Below are 27,070 nucleotides of genomic sequence, written 5' to 3' on the forward strand. Positions count from 1 at the left end.
ACATCAAGCGTGGGAGTATTGTCGCTATTTTTAAAGCTCTTTCCCTAGGTCTAAAACTAAAACTATCATTGGCTGCTTAGATCATTGGTCATCACAGGAGAGGCTCAAAGAACTGGCCCTTCCAGGCAGCGAAATCGCTGATGAATCGCTGAAACGCATCGTCGACCCCAAGTCCCAGCCTCACAGGTCAACGGGGATCTAATAGGCAGTGACACCGGCCATACTAACCGTTCTAAATTCAAAGGCATACAATAGCGGTAAATGGCCGTGAGCACGGGCATGAGGGAACTTCCAGTGTGCCTCCAAGGACCCCATACATGGAGCTTAAAGTGGCTGCAATCAGGCAGTGTTGTACTTGATCATGAAAACGAAAAGGCTGGAAGCAGCAAATCTGATAGTTACGAAACATCCCTCAACATCGATAGGACAGGAGCAACGCTGAGTGCTGGGCAGGGGGACCGGTGTTTGGTAATCAGTAGTCGTCTCTTTTGAGCGGATAGCAGTTCACTGCATCGATCCCAGGTAGGCCTCCTGCAAACGCAAAAATTTCAGATGTCAGGCAGTCCCCTAACGTGATATTTACGGCCTGTCCTGATTGTTAAGATAGAATCATATGTTCTTTTTCGTACCGTGGATCTACGATGACCTTCTGCGGACCTTGTGTAACGGGCGTAGGCAGTACTGTTTTCCACTGGCTGTCCTGTATTCACGAGTATCACAAGCTTAGAGAAAAGAAACAAAAGATAGAAGCGCAGATATCTTCCTCCTCCCTTTATCAACCTTTCTGACTTCCCGGACCTGTAAGCCGACGGACTCCTTTCCCGAAGTTAGGAGGACGGATATCCTTTCCTAAGCTTCGAGGCCGCAATTCCGAGGCCGTATATAGATGTTGCAGAAACCTTAATTAGAACTGGGTTGAGGGCATGGCCGACAACCAAAATCCAGGCCATAGCCTGTGACACCTTGAGTCTGTTTGCCGAGCAGAACCATGTTGTATTGTAGGTCCGACTTGTCATGCGGGCTTGAAGAACTCATGGGGAGCAACAGCCATCCTCTGATATGCTCCGAATCCTCGCTTGGTAGCCATCAGTCATGCCTAGTGTGTCAGAGGTGCAGGGAATGCTTTTGATGAGCGTATATCGCCCAGGCAGGAGAGGCTGAAGAAACGGATACTCAACGGTACGTAAAAGTCATTTTAAGTATGTCAAAGCTGAATAAGAAAGCCCGGTGTACGTGATGGCTGCCACGGCTCGTGATGTCATTTTATTTGCAATGGGTGGAGTGAGATTCTCTGTCAGGGGTCAAGAAATAGGAGAAACATACGAAAATATTCGAAGACTGAATCTCCGCAGCTGTATTGGAAGAGGTAACTAAGTGCATCCTGTTCCGCAGCTGACTATGTTTACGAAGAGGAGACTGCTCAAGCCTTTCCGGCCATATTCCAGCCCAGGAGTCGTAAACAGCACTAGCCTTTGAATGCTTGGTTCAAAACTAGGTGCTTAGAACTATGTTAGAAACAATAGCCTTGAATGGCTCATTAAAGCCGGCTGAGAGTGAATTTTAAGTCGATGAAGAGCTAAAGACACAGTGGCGGATGTCCAAGTGGACTAAATATGTAGTACCGTTTCCTTCAGGTTGCTCGGTAGAATCAGGCCCCAAGCGCTACTACTAAGAGCTGGGTAAACGTGCCAGAATGGTCATACTGTGTAGGGACTAAGGCGGCCAATGCGGACCGCTGCTCGGACCGAGTTTCTGTGCGGACCGCTGGCGTTGCAGTCATAGGGACAGAGACATGCACCACATGCACTACAGGATGCCAATTTTCCGATCAATCTAATCTACTTAAGTGGCTAAAGCACTATGAGCCAACAGAAATTGTCGCCGTGGAATAGCGTTGTGTCGGGCACTACGGCAGCTGTTCTTGCAAATACCCTTGTATACCCGTTGGAATTGTAAGCAGTTCTTCCAGAAGAAAACTGTGGGATGCTAACAGTCAGTCGGAGCAGAGTCAAAACCCGGCTACAAGTGCAAGTCCAGAAACAACAAAGGCATATTTCAGATAATGACGCCAAGGCTGATCCAGATGGCAACAATGGTGCCCTATACAACAACGCGCTGGACGCAATCTTTCAGATTGTCCAAGAGGAGGGCATCGCCGGTTTATACAGTGGACTCGGGAGCTCTATTACAAGCACGGCATTCATGAACTTTACATATTTCTACTGGACAGCAACCGCGCGCAACGTGCATCAGTCCACCCTCCAGTCGTTCGGGCTTTCCGACTCAAGTAGCATCGTCAAGGAATTGGGCCTTAATGCGGTAGGTGGAGCTATGGCTCAACTATGCACGAATCCGATTGCTGTTATTTGTACGCGCCAACAGACTCGCAATTATTACTCTGAGAAGCTCCCCCTGTGGGAGACAATGAAGGATATAGTGCAGAGCGAGGATGGATGGACTGGGTTGTGGAGGGGGTTCAAAGTTAACCTCATCCTGGTCGTCAATCCCATGATTACATATGGCTTCTATCAGTGGCTGAGGGGAAGGTTGAAGAAGGCGAGGGAACTTGGAGCGCTTGACACATTTTGTAAGTTCTTTTCAGCTAATGTTGATATTTATACTGACTTACATCCACCAGTACTCGGGGCCTGCTCCAAGTTGTTGGCCACGGTCGTCACCCACCCTCTCATAGTCGCCAAAACTATGCTCCAGTCCGAGGCACCTGAGAGTCGAAAGGGAAAGTCTTTCACCGGATTCACCGAGATTCTAGCTTATATTATAAGGAATGAAGGACTGTTACGGCTCTATAAGGGCCTTGCGCCGCAAATCATCAAGGGGTTGCTGGTTCAGGGATTAATGATGCTACTGAAAGAACGGTACTTATCAGCAGTATAGGAAACACTAATATACGCTAACCACACGCAACAGAACTGAACTTCTCATGATGGCCCTTTCTCTACACGGAAAATGCTTATCCACCAGTCATCCTAAAGGAACTATTGGATAAGCAGGCACCCGGTACCCATTGATTACTATACCATATAGTTAGTCTATCTGGCAATTATATATGTCTACTCTAGTTAGCCTTCTGCTCTTCTCATATAAATGAAAGCAGGCGTGCCACAGGATAGTCGGCTATGTAGATGCATCGGCATCACCGATAGGCGTTCTTACTCGAATTCAACCACTAGGAATCTGAAAAGATAGTGGTCTTGCTCTTTAAATCTAACCATCAACGACGGTATGAATACATAGAGTAATGAAGAATCTAGCCAGGATGGCAGCTGGAAGTTATATACTTTCAGTTATGGCAACGCCAAAGACTTCTGTATAAGCCCTTGGTGATCGGTAAGTACCACTGCTGATATCGAATCCTACTTGGACCTCAGTACTACCTGATAAAGGATCCTAATTTTAAAGGGCGTTCCTATAAGTCCTTTTCCAGCCTTTTTTTCAGAGAGGAGTAAAATACCGTAAAATAAATCAAATATTAGGGGTGCACTCGTTGCGGGTTGGGAACAACCCGCTGGGTTAGAAATCTGCCCGCGCGGGTTTGCGGGTTCTAGATTAACTAACCTGCACTGCACCGCAACCTGCACTACTAGATCTGCGGGCCACTGTGCTGGTAAAAAATACATAAAAATACATAATCAATTTTTACAATATTATACATCTTTATGATATTTCATGGAATTCTGTGAATTCTGATGAATTTTTATGTATTTTTATGTATTTTTATGTATTTTTTACCAGCACGGTGGCCCGCAAACCCGCACGCGTTCGCCTATTAGAACACGCAACCCGCGTGAACTGCCAATTTTGCAACCCTTACCACACTGCTGCAGTGCAGTGCAGTGCAGTGGCCTGCTGCAGGTTGCGGTGCGGGTTGACAATGTTATGGGTCCTTTGCCTATACAAGGACCTTAGACCTTAGTGACTCGGCCAAGGCCTGCGCTGTCCTGAAGGCGGTGAGCCACCTACAAGACTTCCTCACAACAACAATCCTTCTTTCTCCTTTCTTCTTTAGCGATTCCTTCCTGTACGTACGGCACGTCTAGATAGGAAGATCCATCTAAATACGTCCCTTAACAGACAACCCTACATAGAATTTTGGTTGTTGCAGTTTTGTCGTAATGGTCTGCCGTAGGTGCTGCCAAGACAGGTGGGGCGTCAACCTCACCTTTTTCTAGGTCCACCGACCTGTGTACTCTTCTCATTCTGTCTCCGCTTTCAAATTCCAGTAGACACAAGAAATATGACATCAGACGGTCAGCATCGGCCAAGCAGAGGTACTTTTCCTCCCTTTTGCAGTGCATTTCCGTCTGACACCAACATTTATCGACAGAGCAACGAGGGAGCGGCCGCGCATTTGCCTCCTCCAACTGGCGCACTTTAACCGCAGAGCCATTGAATCACCCCGCTGCTCCACCCCGCTCACCAATTCACGAAGCTCAACCACCACAGAAGACAACTCAACGATCAATTAATGACTCATCAGCGATAGCCGAGGGTCGACGTATCTACCTTGGGAATCTGCTCTATGCTGCAAAAAAACACGAGATTGCTGCATTCCTGGAGGAAGAAGGGTATAAGTTGTGTGTGCCCCAAGACCTCTTTTGCTCACTTGCAGCACCTGCTAACACAAAACCTGTTCTAGTACAGCAATTGACATCTCTATTGATCCTTTCAGCGGCAGAAACCCTTCGTATTGCTTCATTGACTTCGATACAAAGGACAAAGCGGACCGGGCAGTGGGCGAACTGAATGGCCGCGAATTCCTCGGCCGGCCGGTCAAGGTGAAACCATGCATTCCAAAGGAACAACGCAAAGGCAGTGGCCAGAATTCGGGATATGTGTTTGATCGGTGGCAGAGGAATGATGCAGCCCAGCATTTCAAGGGCTATGCTGCGAGGGAATGCCGCTTGATTGTCCAAGGTCTGCCTAAGCCGTCGTCTCAGGCTCACATGAACGAGAAACTAGCCGAGTTCTTCCAAAACTTTGACATGTGAGTAGTTTCCTATGCGCTTGTCAAAGTATTACTGACCACATTACTTGCTTGACAGACAAGCAATAAGCAAAACGATTTGTCCGCATTACCAAGGGAGAGCTGCACCGACTGCTCCCCACTACGCCTATGTCGATTTCGCCAGTGCCTCACAAGCTCAGGCAGCAATCGATGCCCTAGATGGCTCCGTCGGACCCTGGGGAACTGTCTTGAAACTGACCAAAGCAAAAACTGACTGGAATGGCCCCTAAGCTGTGACCTGTAGGAAGCCATGCCAAGAAACCCAAGCGTGCCGCTTGTGCGGATACATGGCCGTTGTGTAAGAGCACATGTCCGGGCAAGCATACTCCCACTAAAACAGAAAGGTTACTGTGATCAGACCTCATGGTCTAATCTGCTCGAATTGCACCTATGTAGCTAGCTAGCCCGTGACAAGACGCTAGAGTGGCAGTTTTTGGAATAACCCCCACCACTAGGGGGCAAGAGCTATATTAGTTCCTATATTTTGAAACGGCAAGCCAATCAGAATATCTAAACGACCATCCTGGTGCTTATATTCGGTATCCTAAGCATAGAGAAGAGAATTATGTACATGAAGAGGTCAATTGTGGGATGTCTTCGAGAACGAAGCGAAGGTCCGTAGCTCTCGATCGTAACCAAGCTTCCATCGCTGTCTGCCTAAGGCTCCCAACCCTCGATATCGAATCCCAGCATGATCCGTAACAGATTGCAAGTGTGGAAATCCTTGTAGTATGAACAGGCATTGGAGTCATCTGTCATGGCCCTACGTGCTGTGATCACGAGCCAGCATAGATTATATAGCTCACTGTTGGCACCTGTGCCTGGGATGAGCGTCGCGCAATTAGCCAGCTTCATCGTGTACACCAGTGTACACGATGAAATGACTTATGCTATCCCGACCATCTACCAAATCAAGTTAAGGTTCGTTTTGCGAAGACATCCTCACAATTGATTTTTTCATATAGATAATTCTCTTCTCCATGCTTACGATTCTGATCACGAACGCCAGAGTAGTTGTTTAAATGTTCTGATTGGCTTGCTGTCATATAATCTGCCTTCCACTAATTAGTGGCAGAGCTAGATGCTGAGCTCCCAGTCCAGACAGCTGGGCCATGCATCAAAAAGTCCTTCATGTAACGGGCGTAGGCAGTATTATTTTCAACTGGCTGTCCTGTATAAACGAGTATCACAAGCTTAGAGAAAGAAACAAAAGATAGAAGCGCAGATATCTTCCTCCTCCCTTTATCAACCTTTCTGACTTCCCGGACCTGTATGCCGACGGATCCCTTTTCCAAAGTTATGAGGACGGATCTCCTTTCCTAAGCTTCGAGGCCGCAATTTCCGAAGCTGTACACTGATGTTTCAGAAACCTTATTTAGAACCAGGTTGAGGGCATGGCCGACAACCAAGATGCAGGCCATAGCCTGTGACACTTCACGCCATCCCAGATATTGGAATTGGACAAGGAGTCATCTTTATAACAACCTTATAGCTTGATAGTATCATGCGGAGTTCCATTGCCACCGTCAGTGACCTTTACCTGAGGGAATCTGGAACCCTATTAGTATCCTTATTTAATGTGGATTAAAAACAAGTGTGAGAGTAACTTACTTGTAGCAGAACTCTTACTCTTTGAACATCATATAATGGATGCTTGTTGGTTTTCGTGCTTCTCTCTTGATATTACGGCATACCTATGTACTATGATTGGATAAGATACTTTCTACCTAATAGGTCTGCAAGTTGTGAGCTTAAGGTGGTCCTTATCCCAGGTATACCAGGCATCAGTCTTGATGTCCTTGCTAATATTCGTAGAACCCATCCTTGCGGATCTTGAACCAGTCCCCGCCGCCATTATACTGGTTACCTGTACTAGGCGCCTTTGGCAATATACCATGCAAGGGCTAGGGTGCTGCAAGATAGAAGCCACACCAACTTTTATTGCAAGCTTAGAGCTAGGCCCGACTTCCGCCGTTCCTTACTGTGGGCGAAGTTGAATGAGCCCTTGTTGCATCGGAAGTCGGGCATGTTGGTGATTCATGTCGTAGGTGTCAACACATTCAGTGGGGTCGTACTTCGCGGGCCAGGTGTTGGAGCGCATGTATTTGTTTGGGGTCGGATCCTGGCTGACTAATTTTTCTACATAACCAACCATATCAAGCCTCCCAGAATCGTACAGCAACAGACAATGAGATACGTACATATAGGCTCATCTTAAGCACGGTGCTTAGGATAGGGGGGTAAGACAAGGCTCGTAACAGGCGGTCTATATAATCAAAACATGCCGAGACCATCAATACACGCCCCATATCCACCATGTCTCACTCTGGCGTGACGGTCGACGTCAAGCTCGGAGAGTTCCTGTCGAACGGCCACTAGCCCGAAGAGTTTGGCACCAGGCAGCCTGGTTCCGCAGAGCGAAAAGACTGTGCGGTTGGCGCTATCCAACCCGGGAACTGTCAGCTCGCCGTGCCCTTGGCGTGATAGCTTGCAGTATGTGCTGAATACCTGCTTCAGGTGCCGTAAACGCAGGATACGCTACATAACTGGCTCTAATAGCAAAGCCCGAGCATAAATATTGAACTGGCACTACTCAACAGTTGAAATGAGGTGCTGCGGGGTAGCCTGAGCCCTACAGTACCCACCCCCTGAAATAGCTAGATTCCAAGACCCTTACTAGTCCTTGCCCGGACAGACTGGCCCCATCGACGCCCACCGACAGGCCAATAGACAAGCCTATGGAGAGGCCCCACAAAGAGTACTCTGAGGTCTTGTCGACGGCCGAACCTGAAACAAGACGGATTTTGCATCGACGACAGGGGTCTAATGTTCGTGTTCGGCAGTTCAACTGATGCTCCCATAGCCGATGGCATCTTGGCACTCCTCTGAGTTATATTCTGAAACGTCAAGTCGACTTGCCACCCATGCAAATCGCAGCTCTGGAAGGTCCTGGCAAAGTCAAAAAACTCACCACCTATCAGGTCGGAGCAATTGATGCAGAGCGTGTTGGCCGAGAGAATGTAAATAGCCTATTTTGGTTCCTCCTCTTTCACCCGGCTTCTACACGTTGTCCAAGACGGCTGCACATCGTGGGGAGATACTCTTTGTGGAGACCTGACAACACCAGACCATGCGTTGAAACGGGCCAAATCTTGTCTTTTCGTAATGTAGACCTGTTTCACTCTGCGGCAGCTTTGGACATTGCCGCGGTTCCTATGTAGTGCCACCACATACTAGACGTGAAGCAGGCTAAAATCCCAAATGAGCTTTGCCGGCAAGATCTGCAGCCCTGCAAACCTGCACTGGAAAAATGATGAAGATCGTACATATGGAGGGCGTCTCGTCAATCAGACCCTCCATGCAGGGCTCCGTTGCTAACCTAGCAATGATCTGCGCGGGAATCCTGGCGGTTAACTCTTGACCGCAATATAAATGCACAATATCTGCCATGGGACTGCTGATACTTCTCAACTTACCAGTGCCTTGACATTTTACCTTAAACAAGAACTCTGGAATCATCCGCGGTATCATTTCAGTGACAATGCTTCGAGCCGTCCTCCTCCCTACTCTTCTGGCCTTCGGCGCCTTCACCCCCGTCCATGGCGCCAATTCGCCAGGCTGCGGTAAACAGCCGACCCTCACCAATGGCGTCAACCAAATAAACGGCCGCGAGTACGTTCTCAAAATTCCCGATGGCTACGACCCAAGCAAGCCACATCATCTCATCTTCGGCCTTCACTGGCGCGGCGGGAACATGTACAATGTCGTGAACGGCGACAGCATCCAGCCATGGTACGGCCTCGAGGCCCGCGCGCAAGGGAGCGCGATCTTTGTAGCCCCCAACGGTCTGAATGCTGGCTGGGCCAACACCAACGGCGAGGACGTGGCCTTCATCGACGCCATCATGGAGCAGGTTGAAGACGATCTCTGCGTGGACCAGGCCTCTCGCTTCGCGACAGGGTTCTCCTGGGGCGGAGGTATGAGCTATGCCCTCGCTTGCGCGCGGGCTGCTGAGTTCAGAGCCGTGAGCGTACTGAGCGGTGGCTTGATCAGCGGATGTGACGGGGGCAACGACCCCATTGCATATTTGGGGATCCACGGAATCAATGATCCTGTTCTTCCGCTTGACGGAGGTGTGACGCTTGCAAATACCTTTGTGTCGAATAATGGTTGCCAGCCCACGGATATCGGTCAGCCTGCGTCTGGCAGTGGCGGGTCCGTTCGAACGGACTTCAGTGGCTGCTCTCACCCGGTTTCGTTTATTGCATATGATGGCGGGCATGATGGGGCGCCGCTTGGTGTTGGAAGCTCGCTTGCTCCGGATGCAACCTGGGAGTTTTTCATGGCGGCCTGAGACAAGCTTACCCTAGGTCTCAGCGCTGCACCGATCCGGTACCGTATTGATGGGTGCATCTTGGTGGGAATAGATGTTAAGTAGCTACTCTACTTGCTGCCTCTATCGATGCAAGATCTCAGGATAGCAGCTCTGACATTTATGTACTTCATGCGATAATGCAATGTTCGACCAAATCATGAAGTAGGACTGATTGCTGGATTGTTCTCTGAAGCTACTATTAATGATATATTTCACTATTCCGCGCAACGGCCGATCGTCTGGCTCATGGGTCGGGCCGTCATCCTGCGAGCCACGCTCCCGAATTGGGATACTGTTATGGTCCATGCCCATACAAGAACCTTAGACCTTTGTAACTCGGCCAAGGCCTACGTTGTCTTGAAGGCGGTGAGCCACCTGTAAGACTTCTTCATGACAGCAATCCCTTTTGTTGTGTGATATGCTCAAAGGGGAAAGGGCAGGAGGAAACTGCATCAACTACACCAACGTAGCCTACTAAGGATCGGATACCATATGACGATTGACACCTATCTTGTTGACGATAGATTCCTTCATTGCCTTTTTTTTGTGTATTCCTCTCTCCCCCACTATATATATACAGAGGGTGGGAACCTTCTAGAAACAGGCGATGTCCGGTCAATCTACCGGAGATCACATGGCCTTATATTTCCGTATCACTCCCCTTCGTTCAATACCCCGAAATGAATGGAATGAAGCTATACAAGCTTCCGAAAAAGGAAATAAAACAGAAATAATGAAGGGGTGTTGAACGCCTTTATCTTATTAATCTGAGGATCTTGATATTATATTATAGAACCTTATTTTGACTTCAGCTGCAGTAATTAAAGTGCTCTCTTGAAGTTATCAGCTTTTATTGCCTTTGTTAGACCATCTGCCACCATTTCTGAGGTAGGGATATAGATTGGCTTGATATCTCCATGCTTGATAAAGTCCTGGATAGCATGATATTATACTCAGATATACTTGCTGTGTAGATGATTAACTAGGTTGGATAATAGCATCAAAGTACCTTGGTTGTTAATTCCCAGTTGGGTTGGCTGCTTAGGATGCTTTGATATAGCTGCTAGAAAGTGTCTGATCTAGATAGCCTGCTTTGCTGCCTCTGCAGCTGCAATATATTCTGCTTTAGTTGTTGATATAGCAGTAATAGGTTGCTTCCTACTATAACAACTAACTGGTCTATTAGCCAGCATAAAGACATACACACTGGTCGATCTCTGCTTTGTGGCATTCCTATATAATAAATCTGAATATCCTATCAGGGTCTTAGTATCTGTACTCCCCTTTGCACTGTAGGTTATTCTGTATATAATAGTGCCTTTGATATGGCAAAGGAGATGTCTTGAAGCTCTGAGATGGACCTCTTGGGGATCTGCAAGGTATTGGCTTAGTCAGTTTATAGAGAACTGGATGTCTGGCCTAGTTCTGCCAGCTAGGTAGGTAAGCTGTCTAATAATCTTCCTAAACTTGTCATGCAGGTCTCGAGGTAGCTTCCTAGATAATTAATCATCCAGATTGGTACTAGGATCGAGCGGTGTATCTCGAGATGTTGATTTAGTCATTCCAAACTCTTCTAGGATAGATTGGGCATAGAGCTCCTGGTCCAGTCAGATAGAGTTCTTTGTCTATATAATCCAGATCCCTAATACCTTTTATGCCAGCCCTAGGTCCTTTATAGGATGGAAGCTCTTCAGCTGATCTTTGGTGGACTTGATGTCCTTATTATCTTTGCCAAAAATCAAGATATTGTCCATATAAAGAGCTATAATGGCTCCTCAGTTATTAATAAAAACTCTAGGGTCTGCAGTGCTTTGTCGAAACCCAATTAATATAACAAACTTCTTAACCTTCTGGTTCCAAAGGTATACAGATTATCAAAGTCTGTACAAGGATTGTAGGATCTCATATACATTATTCAGATCATGTGATTTAGGATCAACTCCCTCCGGGATCTCTATAAAGATCTGCTTGTCGAGTTTCGATCCAACATAGGCATTTGTAGCGTCAAGAAGGTGAGCTTTGAGGCCATGGACTGTTGCTAAGGTAAATAGGATCCTGTGTCACGGGCCGACGCCGGAGCCAGCTGGCGACGACCTGGCCCTGTGACACGTGACCCCTATCCCTCAATTCCCACGTAACGCGGACGGGCGCCTTACCGGTGCCTATCCGCCAGTAGGAATATGAGGGATCGCCAGAGCCGTACCGGTCCGCCAGTAGGAATATGAGGGATCGCCAGAGCCGTACCGGTCCGCCAGTAGGAATATGAGGGATCGCCAGAGCCGTACCGGTCCGCCAGTAGGAATTCAAGGGACGAGCCGTACTGGGATCAACCCATATATTGTTGCAGTGGGATGCGGTGGTATACGCAATCACCAATGCGTCACTGTAATGGTATTGCTTGGAGATGCCGAACTAACCACACTGGAGGTTATATGAAGGGCCTCCTGATGCCATGTACATAGAGATCTCCAAGCAATCCTTTCAATATTCTTCAGTACCAATTAAGCTCCCTCCATTGGATAATTATTGTTGATAGTCATCGCTTCGTTGTAGCTAGAGAACCCCGACGTTAGACCACGTCTTACACTGAGCCTCTTGTGGATGACTGTTTAACAGCAGTACTTGGGCGACTCTAACATGCCAGAGCGGCGTCTGCTGAAAGTTATGAATTCTGGCAGCAATGAAGATATTGCGAGCTTGGCTATGATACAGTTGCATATCCAAGGGCAGGATTTCTGGAAAGTTGGTATTTTTAGAGGTGTAGTATGCCACCATGTTGCTGTAGAATATTAACAGAGGCAGAAAGATTAAAGGGAATCTGTTATCAGCTTTTATCTCAGGTGAGCCTAACCAGTGTCGACACTAGTCTGCTATTATATAGGAGAAGAGAATTGTGAAAGGGCCTGTTGTGCTAGCTATGCTCAAGGTACAAGTATTTTCTTCAAAAAGTTGCTTTGTTTCCAGGAGGAGCCATTGAAGGGACATCTCTGCCCGGCTGTTCACAAGTAAGTGGTCTGTCATGTCAAGCCAAAAGTGGGCAAGTACCTGGATGGATTCCTCTGGAAAGAAACAGTACTCCTGATGGCGCCTGGCTATATATACTTCTGCAAGCCAGTCTCTGTAGGCTTCCTTGCTGAATAGGTTGTTAACAAGGGCAGAGATTTCTCTATAGAGCTTCCCTGTTTTTTCAGGACCTACTTGTATGAAATATAATAGCAGGAAACCTTCCCCATAGTTCTTGAGTTTCGCCAACCATCTAAAAGTAGGGGTGCACTCGGTGCGGGTTGGGTACAACCCGCAGGGTTAGAAACCAACCCGCGTGGGTTTGCGGGTTCTAGATAACTAACCTGCACCTAGACTTGTTAAACCCAACCCACGAAACCCGATCCAACCCGCCCCGACCCGCCAAGAAATGGGTTGGGTTAGACCTTCTAATTATCCATTGGGTTTGGATATTTTTGGCTGCCCCAAAGCCCGGCGGAGCAACCCGCTGGGTTGCCAAGATATCTGAATAGGTATATTACTGTATTTAGATTATATTTTCTTACTTAGATGTTATAATACAGTATTTAAATACAGTATTTAAATACAGTATTTTATTAACTATGTAGATCACTGCTTATTAGAGTAATGATATGCATAACTAAGTTATTTTGGGTTATTTTAGGTTATTTAGGTTAGGTTAGAATTATTTGCTAAACCCATAGGCAGTTTACTATGAAGGTAACCCACCCCAAAACCCGCGTAGGCGGATCAGCTAGGCCTGAAAACCCGCCCCAACCCGTAGTTTAACAAGTCTAGTCGCCGCCCTTAAGGGCGCAACTGTGACCCCATCTCTTGCCAACTCCGTCACGGTCCACTGGCTCGTTAGGAGCATTCGATACCACGATGGCTTCGCACGGCAACCCGGAGCGGCTAATGACTACCCGCGCTCTCAGCGTGCGCGTCATAATGTGCAACAGGGTACCCTTGATGACTTAGGACCATCTGGTAAAATTTATATGGACTGGACTACGAGAGGTAACCCCTCGTGCTCGGAATGGCTACCGCAACCTAGGCGGGAGCCGCTAGCAACTACTTAGTACTTGTAGTTAGTTAGTAGCTGCCGAGTTGACTAATGGACATGGAAATGGTCACACGTTCAGGGCCTTAGACTCCTGGTATTATTAAGGCAGCTTTGCCCTTCTCTTTCTCCGCCATCCAACTCGATTCTTCCCATCGTGATATACCCACTGATGGCCCCTCCTGAGCTCCCCTCGTGGGCCAGAATGTACCAGCCTCCAAATCACCATTTCCTCCCCCTCAATTTACGGATCATAAACTAATACACTCTGTTGTAAAAGCATTCTCATCGTCCTCACAACCCTCTCTTTCCTCCCGCAACTGCACAAGCTGATCGCTTCGAGTGACAGCTCCGGCATATCGCCCTACTACGTCCTATCAAACCTGCTTCTCGCGACGAATCACTTCACGATATACCTTGCGCTCTGTGTCAATGATACCTCCGGCGGTGGTGTCGTCGTCCATAACCCGCCAAGCATAGCGGACCTTCTCAACCTCACCCATGTGTTTGTGGTTTGGCTACTATTCTCCCTGGTGTAGGTCTATCTAAATCCAACCTACCATCGCAAAGAATATTTGGCTTGCCTTGCTAAATAGCGCGCACTGATGTTGTATTCCAGATTCGTCCTCACGCTCACCTATCTACCTTCCGATGGCCGGCCCGCGAAACGCCCCGTGGTATCCATCTACATCGCCTTCCTGCTGATCTCCTTAATCCCACAAGTTTATGATATCATCGCCGGGTTCAATGGCCTCGCGCACTCCGATCGGGAATGGCTCCTCGTATTCTTTGTCGCAGGCCATCTAGCAATTGTGAACCCCGTGCTTACAATCCTCGCTATCGTCTCGGCTAGGATCCAGGTCCGTAAAATAAAACGAGGTACAGCTGTCACTGCATTCAGTACACTGGGCCTTGTGGCGCAGATTATCACTTTTGCAGTGGTGGCTGTCTCATGGATCTGGCGTGTGCTATATGGAGATGCACCGCGCTTCGTGGAGAATGCTGCGCTGGATTGGTATACTAAGTTCGGATGGCCTGTTGTGGGTAATGCGGTGTTTGCTAATGTACATTTTGTGATACTGTGGGTGATTGCTCGGCGGGAGCGGGGTGGCATGGATTCAGTTCAAGGGAGCGAGGGAGAGACGGAACCTTTGCTATCTTAGATCGCGGGTAGTGTATTGATTGTGGTTTATACTGTGATGCTCTACTTGCTATATAGAGGCTTGTGTTTAGTCCTGCTCCTCGTAGACTAGCTCGATAGCGTCGGAAGCAGGTACCACCAGCTTCGGCCGCCCCCCAATGTCCTTGGGATACGCCACCAGAGTCTCGTTGATAGAAGGGAATGAGGTAAGGGCGGCAGCCAAATCCTCAGAGCCGCCCCAGTTCCACCAGCCAACCACACACCCCCTGTGCTGAAGACGGAAGATATCACCGATTGCTACATCCGGCGGGAACTCCCAGGGGTCTCCATCGCAAGCCTCCATTGTTGCCTCCCAACTCTCACCAGGGTGAAGACTCACAAACGAGCTTGGATGGGCGTGGGTGAATCCCCGCGGAACATCGATTGGGTACACACCGACTCCGCAGGGGAAGACAGGCTGGCAGCGCTCCCAGGAAGCCTCGCCGCGGCGTCGGTCTAGCAGGAAATGCGACTCGTATATTATTGTGGCGTTCGCGAAGAAGATTATCGGACTGGGGGTTGGGTTGCCCAGCACGCCGTGATAGGTGACTTTGGTCATTAATTTCAGTTCGACGTCCCACTCGCGACCGGTGATTTTGCCATCGCCCACGGAGAGTGTAATTGTTAACACCGGGGCGCCCGAACTACATGGGAAATTAGATTTCTAAGCAACAATAAGACCGAGATCGATAGAGTAGGGTAACCCAACTCACAGCCTAGCAGAGGGATCAATCAAAGGCGGCCTTGGGGTTTTGTTCTGGTGTGCCAGCTCCGGCCGCCAGTGGGGGGTGAGGGCTGTGAACGAAAAGCGCGCACCGGGCGATACCGTTAGTGTCAGTGGAATCCTCGTAACTGGAGGCTCCAGCGCGAACAGATCCTGGCCCTGCACCAGGTGATCTAACATTGTGCCCCAAGCCCAGTGTGCGATATCGCATCCCCCCCACGCCAATACCACCTCGTACAGACCACCCACATCCAGCAGCGGTCCGTAACGTTCCGGGAGAGTTGTGTAGATTGCTGTCTCGGCCGCCGGCCATAGCTCGATTGTGTCCTTGCTGTTTGCGGAAAAAGGACCGAGCGGGGAGTCGTGTTCAAGGGTTGGACCCTGCGGCGTAGGCGCAGTCACTGGCGCTTCCTGCATCTCTCCATTGTTGGAAAGAAGGCGGAGGATGAGAGGTGCACTTGCTGGGTTCCATCTGAACACGCATGGTCTATCCGAGCCATCCGGCTCGCGTTTTATGGTGATTGCGATCGCGTTACTTGGCCAATTGGCTACCTTGGCGGAGAGCTTCTTCCACCCGTTTAACGAGACTGTCAAGCGGGGGGCTTGTTCTGGCTCTGTCAAGGCCAGTGTGGGCTGTTGATGAGGGGCAGAATCCATGCTAATACCCAGGCGCGCAACATAGTCTGTTTGGTTAGTTGTTGGTTGGAAGGTGGCGGATGATAGCAGAAGAAGTTTGTTGGAGCTAGGTCCCTAGTGATAGCTAGGTACTTTATGAGAGACCTCAACCGAGGTAAAGAAGGATCAATAAGAGACTGAGAGAAGGGCCAACACAGGTCGATCTCGTGTTCATAAGAGGCTGTGGGCTTTCGAGCCGCTAGTCAGGCACATGTGATGGGTACGTACGTGGTGAAATCTTCATTGTAACATGTTGTCAGATTGAACTAGTCCCTATATGTGGGAAGCGATGGATGGTTGTCCTATTGGGTGGCCGGTACGGCCAACTAACTATCTAAGGTAACTGCTTACTAGGTGATGACTAAGCGAGGTCAACCCCAGTTTCTGCGGAAGGGGGGAGAGGGTAGGTGGCATCGACATTGAAAGCGGGTCCCGCCACCTGCCGGTCAGCTGACCGGGTGGAATTTGGCTTTACCTCTAGTATGTAAAATATTTAAATAACTGTAAATTCCTTGAATTTCACTCTTGATTTTCGGCTTCTTTTCCCTCCTTATCTTGACAGACAGTACGCAAAGTACTTGACAGCTGCTTGGCAATTGTTTATAATGGATCTCGAGGATCCCAGCTTTTTCTTACAAGATGATCTCTTCCAATCAATTGAAAGCGAATTGAGCGATCAAATATACAGTGTATGTTAATAAAAATACTTATAACTAATTGTCAAGCGCTTGCTAACTGATTAGAAGGATGAAAATATTCTGATTCCACTTACCGACGCTTCGAGGAACCCATTGAAGGTCTTGAAGTTGGAATATAGTAATGATCTTCCTGAATATCCATTAACTGACCCAAATGGATATGGCTATGTTATAAACGTGCCCCCTAATCAGCGGAGGGAAACTGTCGAGGACATGGTCAACAGCGTAAGTACTTGTCACGTGGCTGTTGGGTGCTTACCAAGTGATTACTAACTACTTGATAGATTCAATATTATACTTGACAAAAGTATTGCAATAGACCTTGCAGCCAGTCCTTATTTCTTGGAATATCTTACCTTAGCTTATCATATTAGTGTTCTGGAGTCAAGATCTGTAAGCATGCAAGTATACAGCTTAAGAATATATATTATACTTGCCTTACAGATAATTTATAGACTACTTTACAAGACATTCAACACAGAATTAGTGAAATCAAGAAAGATGCAACTAAAGATGCTGTGTATAGGTATAAAGTACTTAGCAATTAATTGTTAACTGTTTCTAACTATCTTTTAATAGGTTTTACTGTACAGCAAAGAATCTCTTTAAATACTAATATTCCTGCTATAAATTTCAAGATTCTTGCCAACTACAACTAGCTCAGTCTTCTATTCCAGTACCTTAATTACCTGTTAAGTACTTGTTAACAGCTTGCTAATTAATACTAGAACCTATTAGGTAGTTTTGACTCCTATATAAAGTATATAAATGCGCCATCTAGACTTGTTAAACCACGGGTTGGGGCGGGTTTTCAGGCCTAGCTGATCCGCCCACGCGGTTTTTGGGGTGGGTTACCTGAACAGTAAACCGCCCATGGGTTTAGCAAATAATTCGAACCCAACCCAAATAATCCAAAATAACCCAGTTATGCATATCATTACTTTAGTAAGCAGTGATCTACATAGTTAATAAAATACTATATTTCAATACTGTATTATAAACTATCTAAGTAAGAAAATGTAATCTAAATACAGTAATACACCTATTCAGATATCTTGGCAACCCAGCGGGTTGCTCCGCCGGGCTTTGGGGCAGCCAAAAATATCCAAAACCCAATGGATAATTAGAAGGTCTAACCCAACTCATTTCTTGGCGGGTCGGGGCGGGTCGGGGCGGGTTTCGTGGGTTGGGTTTAGCAAGTCTACTTCTCGGGCTTCGGCTTCAACCCAAATCGGAACCTCGAGCTACGTCTTGTCTCGTCTATGCATCTGTTTGATAGCCTGACCCTGTAGCCCGCCTGTTGTATCTACTCCGTTATCCTGTTCTGAATATATTCCTGAGCCAGCACCTTGACAGTTGCTTAACTTCATGTTCTAGAAGTAAGGCATTGCCCATCGCCAGCTGACAGCCTTTGACAACCTGATTAACTGTACGAGTTATGGGACTAGGTGGGGTTGTTAAAGGCTGTCTCCAGAGTTGTTGTATTAAGGCAGATTGTTTTTGTAAATCTCAAGCAGTCTTGGATGTTTCTGCAGTCCAACTGGATGATTTTTGGCTATAAGAACTGCGTGCTGGTGTTGGTGTAAAATAGATTAAAAGACCCTCCAGCACACAATGAGGGTTGTATAGGACCAGGCCGCTTGCAGAGAAGCTACTGCCTATATTACCTGTTAAGAAGACTTAAGGCTGTATCTGCCTATAAATCTGCAAGAAATTACTCTTATCCACATGGTTGATTCCATTTCGCATAAGGTCTTGAACTTGCTGGCCATATACCTTTTTTAGTGGCCCAAAGCAAGCCACATCAAGAGGTTGAAGTAGATGGGAGGCGTGAGGTGGTAGATAAAGAGGTATAATCTGATTCTGTGTACAGTAATAGTCAAATGCTACAGTTGCATGACTTCCATGCCCATCTAGAATTAGAAGCCGGTATATACCCAGGGTAGAAGACTTAGTATGTCAATCAAAGACTTGCTTCAAGCCATAATTCTCCTAGTTTGTTGTTGGTCCATCCATTATCACTAACTCCAATAGTCCAGTTACCTGGTAGATCCAGATACCAAGCGCCTTGGTGTTGCTTGCCTGGTAGAATAACAAGTAGAGGTAGAACTCTTCCAGTTGTTTGAATAGTCTTAATTACTGTCACCCATTTTTAATTACCAGGCTGCAGAGCTTTTGCACGGCTTTCTACCTAAGATGTAATAACCTAAGAAGTTAGTAACTTAATCTAGAAGTTTTAAACAAAGGCATACCTTGCAGGTAGAGATTATTCCCATTAAGAACCCAGTTTCATCAAAATTATAGATATCTTCCTTTAAGGTACCATATTTTGCAATTGTATTTTGTACTAAAGCAAATCAAGCCTTAAGAATCTTTGGATCCTCACATTTCGCGCGTTCATAGTCATATTTTCGGATATATTTGGCTTTAAAGTCTGGTTGTTTTCTAACCTACCAACTAGCCTAATTTTTTCCAATGTAGGCAGTTGGTCCAAGACAATTTTGAAGTAGAATAAGAGCCATTTCTTGTATATGATGATATTGAATTGGAAGCCCACGTTGCTCTGCAGATATTATCCAATTTTAAAGAATAGATTCTTCTGTAGAGGTGAATTTTTGGCTATTTGGTTTTAAATCAACGCGTGAAGCACGCCCTTTGACGCGGTGCTTTAACATTGAATATTTAATATTATATGCAGCTGCAGCAGCTTGGGCATCCTTATATTAACCTTATTAAATTGCTTGAATAGCAAGTAGTATTCTGCCTTCTTGTTGAACAGCTGAATCTGCAGAATTGGTGGACATTTTGTTGTTTAAATAATGGTATTTCACCGTGGTTGGAAATCTGCGCTCGCTCTGTGGGTGGTTGCAGGTGACCTGAGGTCAAAATTTTGGTCGTGCGGGACAAACCTGATTATATAATGGCCTTGGCAGTTATGTGATGTACAACCTGTCTTTACAAAGTTTCAGCCCGTACTACCTCTTTCAAATGTATTACCATCGACATGTAAACTAGCTTCCATACTGCCATTACTAGAGGTGCTCTAAACTAAAAGGGAAGATTATTACTTCTTAAGCATTTAGTAAGCAAGGGCTCCATTACGAATCACTAATTAGGGTTAAAATGGTATCTTTGGTGTCTCTTTCCAATTGAGAATAGTTGTATAGGATCGAATACATCTCCCGTACAGGATATATATAAAAGGTCTTTCGCACAAATTTTCAATTCAACTACTTGGAAGGTACTTGTAAACTAGTTATAAACTACTTAGCTCATGCTGCTGAGCTTCCTGTATACATATCCTCCTCTCCATAAGATCAAGTTCCAACTTCTCATTTTGAAGTTGTTGCAGGTGAATATCCTCCTCTTTCTTCTTAAGATCAGCTCTCTTTTGTTGAAGCTCTAATTCAAAATTCTCTAGCTCAAGCTCTTGACGTCTTTGTTCAAGATTCAAGGCATTTGTTGAAATAGCACGTCGAAGATTACCAGACCTTATTGACCTAATACTTTGTAAGTACTTTGCAACTGCTTGTAAACCACTTCTAAAGTACTTGGCAGACTTACTCATCATCACCAATTCTTGAGGAGTTTTGAGACCTTGATCTCGTATTTCCTTGCGGTAAGGGTGAAGCTGATTCGGCTTCAGTTGAGGGAGATAAAGCAGACCTTCGGCGTTTTTGACTTCCTAAAAGATAGTGGTAAGCAAGTGGTAGGCAAGTGGTTTGTAAGCACTTGCAAAGCAACACCTGAATACCTACTTTCCCGACTCATATGCCGAAGATAATTAGCTTCCATATTAGAGGTTTGATATGAATGATGAATGTTGAACTCCTGGAAGTTATCATACTGTAAGATATCATCCCTATCTAGCTTTGCAGAACTAGGTTATCTTAGTAGCTTTGCCAGCCAGTTTGCAAGTAGTTAGTGAGTACTTAGAAACTTACTTCTTGACTGCTTGCACCAGACTCAAGTACTTGCCAGATATATATGACTTCTGATGGGACTGTTCAACAGCATTTGTATAGTTTTGTAATAAATCAAAGTAATAAGGCTGAATCTTAGAGCATGCTTTATTTAATCCTGCCTTGATCACAGCCCCTTTCTTTTGAGATGCCCAATTCTGGACATTAGCATTTTCATACTCTATATCAGTTAGTAACTGGTTACCAAGCAGTAAGTAAGTATTCAGTACTTATTAAGAGATCCAATAAAGAGTCATAATCATCCTCGGATTTGCAGTCTAGAAGGCTCATCATTCGGCTCTAAAGGGGAGAACCATGCTTATTAGTTCTAATACATTTTAAGATTGTCCTTTGGAAATGGACTCTGCAGAAGACAATAATATGCTGTAAATGCCATGTTATATCTTGATGTTGAGGATCAATTTCAGATAGATAGCGACCAAGTCCTTGGCAGTTAGTGAGTATTTTGGAAGTAGTTAATAAGTACTTACTGGTGTATTGTTTTGAGTCCATATCAATAATAATACCATGGATCCCAGAACCATGGATAGGATCAAAATATATTGGCTGATGGGAAATCCTCTGAACAAGGCTGAAAACCCGCTTGAAAAGTAAATAATAACCCTCAGTAGAATCAATACTGGTAAATACTCGGAGTAATGTGATAACTAGTACCCGAGTAGTTAGTAATTGCTTGCCAAGTAGTTAACGATAATACTTACTTTTGCATTGGTCTGGCAGGAATGTAGCAAAAAGCACTTCATTAATATCTTTTGACTGTATTTGTTTATAAGACATATCAACCTCAAAAGATGACAGCTGTGAAAGTAGTTGAATTTGCTCTTTAAAAGCACAAAGTACCATGGTACCCTGAGAATCATGATAATATTCTTGAATATAGTCCTAAGTGCTTGATTTAGTATCTATTAACTGCTCTGCAACTATATAGCAAGTACTTACCTTCAAGTTCTGGTCAGTATTCTGGAGGAAGATAAGACTATTAATATCCTGTCCATTTGGATAAGATATTAGATGTTGCTTTTGAATTATTGCTGCAATTTGGTCCTTATTACAAAAGCTAGAATGAATCTCTGCTAATGTCGAAGTATTGTACTGGCGACAGAAATCTTCAAGTTGCGGATTTCGAAGGAATTGAGCTAGAACTAGTTACCAACTACTTCCCAAGTGGTTGGTGAGTACTTACCAGTTGTTAGATTAGGGTCCCGAATCTGTTCAATGATTCTCTTCACACCTGCTAGAATTCTTTCAGGTGCCTTGCTTGGTAGTGGTGGTGGATGTTTATAAATCCCATGCGATGTAAATAACATATAGGGGCATAGGTCTGTATTCATAGGTACTAGAGCATTGAAGACCACATCACAGGTGGTGTGCTTCAACTGACCGGACCCCTGAGGATGATCTTGATCTGGTAATTGCTTAATGACTGGTTGCAAATTGGTTGGGAAGTGCTTACCACAGTATTTTCGGCGACTTGACAGAGGTTCAAAAACACCACATTCTTCAGTAGCTGGCAGAATCTCTTTATTAAAGAGATCCTCTAGAACCTCCAAGTCTACTGCTGTATGTCCTTGAATTACGCCCCTATAATGTTTTGTTAAACCTCCATAGGACCCATTTATACAGCCAATAAATGGTGCATATTCTCCATGAACATCCTGTATATTTATTAGCTGCTTCTTAAGTGCTTAGCAAGTGCTTGAGATATACCATCTGGTTATATCTTTTGAAAACTGCTTTGCATGTTGGGAGTTGATCAACGCATGCATGGCCCTTTTCGAAAAAGGCAACTTTGGACCGATAATAACTAAGATTGAGTAAGTGCTTAGTAGCCGGTTAACAAGCAGTTTTAATACCTATATGCATTATGCTTTCTGATATTAGACTCTAAGATCTGGACATCTTTCTGAGACCTTTGGATCTCTTGCTATGTATATTTATCAACAGATGTATGATGATAAGACTGCAGGGCTGGACTGAGGAATTCACATGTATAAATCCCAGAGCATCTCCATGTCCATTTTTTGACTTGACATCCAAGAAATAGACAGTAAACAGGTTGTTTTCGTCCAAAAGGCTGTTGTTTTGCATATTGGATCTGGAAATACTTAGCAGCCAGTTACCAAGTACTTGACATGCACTTACACTATCAGCAAGATGTTCTATTTCAACCTGTGTTCATCCTTTGGATGCAACGACATATGTATGGCCATATATATGCGTTGTGGGATATTCTGGAAGATCATTGATATACTTAATATTTAATATTGTAAGACTGGAGGAGCTTTTAGCTCTTGTAAGCAGAATAAGCATGTCTGGTTCCTTTTATTTAGTTAGCAAGCAGTTTAAAACTAACTTGTAAGCAGTGGCGCAATAACTATACCTGTATTTCTAAGGCAACATCAGCAGCTGGCTTAATAAGATCATCATCCAAATAGGTTGAAATGTTCTCAATTGAAATGTTCCCGGAGTCTGGACACTCCATTGTTCTAACTGCTTAGCAACCAATTGCTAAATGCTTTGATATTTGTGTAGGTCAAGTATCAACAAATTGGAAAACAGAAATTGAATTACAAGTGTAGACACCAGTATTTAAAGACCTCGTGCAGGACAAACTTGCTTAATAATGATCTTGGCACTCACGTGCAGGGGGTGTAGGCCGCATGAGCTCACCGCTTGGCTCATGCGGCCTGTGTACACCGCTCTGTGGTGCCGCTCGCTCGGTGGTGGATTACGTTAGTACAGTAGTATTAGTAAGGGCTCCGATTTTGGCTGACAGGCGGCAACTCCAGACCTTCAACAGCACGAACCCCCACCATGGCCCGCCTGATGTCCTTTCCCCCAGAAATCCTCGACCGACTTTTCTTTTATGCTGATTCGACAACGCGCAAGAACCTGCGATGCTCCAGCCACGTTCTCAGCGCCATTGGTCAGCGCTGGGTCTTTGACTGTCTGACCGTGAGTCTGACCGATGCGAGCTGCGGCCGACTAGACCACATTATCAGCAGACCCGTGCTTGCCAAGTGCGTGACCAAGCTTTATATGAACACGTGGAATCTGGACAACGAGGTTAGTGATTGGGATTACTTGCAAAGTCAAGAGTTCCAATATCAAGAGAATGGTCGGTCTAGAACCAGCCTTGGGGAGCGTTTATGGAACGCGTTTGACCGTCTCAAAGAGCTTCCTCGCCTGGAGAGTCTTATTCTCCGGTTTCATGACGATTGTGGCGAGACTGAATTTGACAACTGTCTCCAGGGTCTCGCCGTTAGGGATGTAATATTGACGCGATTTCTGTCTGCAGTGGTTGCTCTGCCCCGGCCTCTGCGGGAGTTGGGCCTGCTGGACTTCCAAAATGTTTATTTCAATGAGACCCAAACCGCAGCAAATCGCAACAAGGTCCTGAACAGCCTCCAAATTTTGAGGCTTGATGTCACCAATGTTGATCGGGAAGAGAGCCAGTTCGTCCATGTATGTGCATTGAGACCCTTCTGTTGCACTTGCAAACTTCGCCTTTTTTTGTCCTAATATAGGCCCGAAATGCACAGGACTGCTACCGCAAACTGCCACGCTCCTGGCTGAAGCCCACGATGGCCAACCTCGAGCACTTGACGTTATACTCTCGCCTACGTGCCGGTTTCTGCCCAAAACTAGACCTGCGTGGCCTGCATTTCCCGCGCTTAAGATCGCTTTCTCTCGGCAACTACGCCTTCATGCATGACTCGCAGCTAGACTGGATTCTTTCGCACGGCTCGACCCTTCTAGAGCTCTACCTGGATCAATGCACTATCATTTATGAGGCAGCACTCTCTTTTAATGTCGACGAGCCGATCCCCGTTTCGGCGACCATCCTTTCCTTGGAAGACTTTCACCCGCATCCGGACCTGGTGGTCGACCGACTCTACGCCTCGTACAGCGGACGCTGGGCCAATTACTTTCGGGCCTTCCAAAACGCCCTCCCCCATCTACGGCACTTCCGGTTTGGATTCACGCCGGGGAGGTGGACCAGGAGGATTTTGCCGTTTGAACAAGACATGCAGATTGCGATTGGATTCCATCAACAGTGCTACATGGTCTTTTGTGACAAAACTTTATCGCCCGTGTATCTGCGGAAGATGAAGTGGAGATACGACTTGGGTGGGCATGAGAGACGCAAGGATGAGAAACCCTTGATGCCGTCTAACGAAGACCGCAGGAATACATCCTCGCCGAGCGAGACGCTATCCTCGGTGCCATTCAACTGGAGTCGGGCGAGAATACGTCACGCAGCCTGTTAAGCGTCTTCCAGAATGACCATGTGAAGACTCGACAGCGTGTGCTTCTGGCTTGGTGGGTACAATTTATGAACCAGGCAGGCGGCATCAACCTTGTGGTCTATTATGCCCCTTGTAAGCCAAACTTTGTTACAATTTCTGAGAGCATTAACATAGCTAATCTATCTTTCCAACAGCCATGCTTGTTCAGAATGTTGGCCTGTCGGCAAGGCTTGCCCAAATCCTGGGTGGCTGCATCAACATGATGTTCATGTTCGGCTCGATCGTGCCTTCCTTTTTTCTCGACCGCATGGGTCGGCGAAATACAATGATAGCAGGTTGCGCAGGACTTAGCCTGTGCATGATGATGATCTCAGCTCTGTTGTCACAAGCTAAAACATCTAACGGACACTCTTACTCATCCGCTGCTGTGACTTTCTTCTTTCTCTATATGCTAGTTTTCGGCATGAGCGTGAACTGTGTGCCCTGGGTCTATGTTCCAGAAATATTGCCTCTGGCCGCCCGCACTCGCGGTACTGCGATCGGTATCAGTTCGAACTGGTTATGGAATTTCACGGTCGTCATGATTACACCAGTCATTATCAACCGCCTACACTGGAAGGCATATTTGATCTTCATGGTCACAAATGCGCTGTTCGTTCCCGCCTTTTATTTCTTCTATCCCGAAACAAGCAACTTGCGACTCGAAGATGTTGATTACATCTTTTCTCGCAGTGGGGATCCGGTGAAAAATGCGCAGCAGATTCTCGCTGAATTGAAGCTAAATGGACATGTTGATGCCCTTCAAGGCAGTGGCAGCCAGATAAGCCCCTCACGCCATTTCTCAGAGGAGAAGGGTGTCCATGAAGCAAGAAACGAAACGAAACTGGCTCCAGCTGAAAGCAGGAGCACGTGAATGCTCTCCAGGAAGTGAAAGAGTGATTTTTTGGCTGTGATACGGATAAAAGAAGAAAGATTGGATTGGTTAGCCTAAGAGCTGCTGCTTTTTAACATGATACGATTTGAAGCTATAGACGCGTCCTAGGAACTTTCAGGTCAATGCGAGTATTATACGTCCAGCATTCACGGTTACAGTCACCCACGGCTTCAACTTTACGGTCGTGTACACTTAGACGATTTACCTTGTCAGCGCAGACGTGGTAGTATCAGCAGGTGAAGGTATTGTATGATGCATGCTTGAAGACTTGCTTGGACCCATCAAGCTTGAACTAGCTGGTAGGCGTCAGTCGTCGCAAACCAAGGACACAGTAAGCATATTTCCCGACTATTGGAATCAGAACAGAGGTCTGAATAATGTGTGCGTGTGTGCAAGATCGTAGAGCGATTTCGGCTGTCTACCCCAGCTCTAGTGCTCATATTTGAAGGAGGCACTTCAATATGTCCCCTCCGCACTGATGTGGCTATCCGTTGAGTCACACACGCATCAAACCATCGTGCTCAGTGAGAAGCGTTAATGCTTTTTGCTATCTAGAACGAGTCCTAACTACGCTATTCTCCTCGCCCCATATCGTCTTTCATGCATTACGTGGGGTCATGCCTGTTGCTTTAACCAGCTTTCCTGCAAATTCTGGTCTGCTTGGCGGAACTTTCAGGAGCACTACGAACCGCAGACTTACGCAAACTTGCTTAAGAAGCCTGGAGGCTCCCTCCTCGTATCGGTGAAGGTGCCAGTTGAACATTTGTTCCTTCAGGTGGATGTAGCCACTAAGTGCATTGAACCTGTTCCTATGCTCTCCACAATTTCTTCTGACAGAAAACGATAACTGATAGAGCATGCCTTGACACACTTGGATTACAATGATATATCGTTTGGGGAGGATACGAAAAGGCCACACTGTACTGGACAGTGATTGGCATTAGCAGGCTACTCTTAGCTGGGTCTCCCATGTATCCTGTAAGTCCAATAGATGTCTTCAGGGCTCTACTCCAGTAAGATGATGATAGCATTCTCTCAGCTTCGGGGTCTATTATAATACAAAGCATGTGCCACCGGTCTCCGAAAATTGACATTGTGAGAGGCAAGATGTTCAGCTTTATTCCGGGGTGATATTTCATAGCCCTACAGGGTCAATTTCTGA

At 46.2% G+C, this 27,070-nt stretch overlaps 10 protein-coding genes across 10 annotated transcripts, besides 3 other annotated features; 6 read left to right on the plus strand and 4 right to left on the minus strand.

Moving 5' to 3' along the window:
- Positions 1-13,591: part of a sequence feature (contig 1.93 620..340023(-1)) that runs on past the window's edge.
- On the plus strand, positions 1,861-3,007 carry ANIA_05269 (uncharacterized protein; the record flags this gene model as incomplete). The annotated part of the gene is made up of 5 exons (XM_657781.1): positions 1,861-1,952; positions 2,004-2,319; positions 2,383-2,587; positions 2,639-2,876; positions 2,929-3,007. The coding sequence occupies 5 exons, from the start codon at positions 1,861-1,863 to the stop codon at positions 3,005-3,007; spliced, it is 930 nt and encodes a 309-aa protein (XP_662873.1).
- Positions 4,134-5,256, plus strand: ANIA_05268 (uncharacterized protein; the record flags this gene model as incomplete). Its single annotated transcript, XM_657780.1, has 4 exons — positions 4,134-4,143; positions 4,346-4,595; positions 4,658-5,005; positions 5,064-5,256. The coding sequence occupies 4 exons, from the start codon at positions 4,134-4,136 to the stop codon at positions 5,254-5,256; spliced, it is 801 nt and encodes a 266-aa protein (XP_662872.1).
- Positions 6,088-7,054, minus strand: ANIA_11473 (uncharacterized protein; the record flags this gene model as incomplete). The annotated part of the gene is made up of 5 exons (XM_050612369.1): positions 6,088-6,197; positions 6,567-6,576; positions 6,638-6,656; positions 6,721-6,727; positions 7,009-7,054. 5 exons carry the CDS (start codon positions 7,052-7,054, stop codon positions 6,088-6,090), a joined length of 192 nt encoding a protein of 63 aa, XP_050468300.1.
- ANIA_05267 (protein faeC) lies at positions 8,568-9,380 on the plus strand (the record flags this gene model as incomplete). Its single annotated transcript, XM_657779.1, has 1 exon — positions 8,568-9,380. The coding sequence occupies one exon, from the start codon at positions 8,568-8,570 to the stop codon at positions 9,378-9,380; it is 813 nt and encodes a 270-aa protein (XP_662871.1).
- On the minus strand, positions 11,406-12,176 carry ANIA_05266 (uncharacterized protein; the record flags this gene model as incomplete). Its single annotated transcript, XM_657778.1, has 3 exons — positions 11,406-11,784; positions 11,987-12,006; positions 12,039-12,176. The coding sequence occupies 3 exons, from the start codon at positions 12,174-12,176 to the stop codon at positions 11,406-11,408; spliced, it is 537 nt and encodes a 178-aa protein (XP_662870.1).
- Positions 13,592-16,135: a sequence feature (contig 1.210 1..2544(1)).
- ANIA_09501 (uncharacterized protein) lies at positions 14,694-16,287 on the minus strand (the record flags this gene model as incomplete). Its single annotated transcript, XM_863790.1, has 3 exons — positions 14,694-15,288; positions 15,358-16,051; positions 16,272-16,287. 3 exons carry the CDS (start codon positions 16,285-16,287, stop codon positions 14,694-14,696), a joined length of 1,305 nt encoding a protein of 434 aa, XP_868883.1.
- Positions 16,136-27,070: part of a sequence feature (contig 1.92 1..62660(-1)) that runs on past the window's edge.
- ANIA_09502 (uncharacterized protein) lies at positions 16,649-17,260 on the plus strand (the record flags this gene model as incomplete). The annotated part of the gene is made up of 3 exons (XM_050612370.1): positions 16,649-16,732; positions 16,787-16,966; positions 17,026-17,260. The coding sequence occupies 3 exons, from the start codon at positions 16,649-16,651 to the stop codon at positions 17,041-17,043; spliced, it is 282 nt and encodes a 93-aa protein (XP_050468301.1). The 3' UTR covers positions 17,044-17,260.
- Positions 16,649-17,350, plus strand: ANIA_05265 (uncharacterized protein; the record flags this gene model as incomplete). Its single annotated transcript, XM_657777.1, has 4 exons — positions 16,649-16,732; positions 16,787-16,966; positions 17,197-17,274; positions 17,321-17,350. 4 exons carry the CDS (start codon positions 16,649-16,651, stop codon positions 17,348-17,350), a joined length of 372 nt encoding a protein of 123 aa, XP_662869.1.
- ANIA_05264 (uncharacterized protein) lies at positions 19,998-22,587 on the minus strand (the record flags this gene model as incomplete). The annotated part of the gene is made up of 12 exons (XM_657776.1): positions 19,998-20,241; positions 20,306-20,426; positions 20,500-20,621; positions 20,686-20,884; positions 21,195-21,371; positions 21,426-21,480; positions 21,565-21,606; positions 21,664-21,755; positions 21,908-22,045; positions 22,178-22,305; positions 22,432-22,528; positions 22,578-22,587. The coding sequence occupies 12 exons, from the start codon at positions 22,585-22,587 to the stop codon at positions 19,998-20,000; spliced, it is 1,425 nt and encodes a 474-aa protein (XP_662868.1).
- ANIA_05263 (uncharacterized protein) lies at positions 23,539-25,887 on the plus strand (the record flags this gene model as incomplete). The annotated part of the gene is made up of 4 exons (XM_657775.1): positions 23,539-24,189; positions 24,252-24,791; positions 24,914-25,106; positions 25,169-25,887. 4 exons carry the CDS (start codon positions 23,539-23,541, stop codon positions 25,885-25,887), a joined length of 2,103 nt encoding a protein of 700 aa, XP_662867.1.

The sequence above is a fragment of the Aspergillus nidulans genome, chromosome V (genome assembly GCF_000011425.1).
Source record: "Aspergillus nidulans FGSC A4 chromosome V".
Lineage (NCBI taxonomy): Eukaryota > Fungi > Ascomycota > Eurotiomycetes > Eurotiales > Aspergillaceae > Aspergillus > Aspergillus nidulans.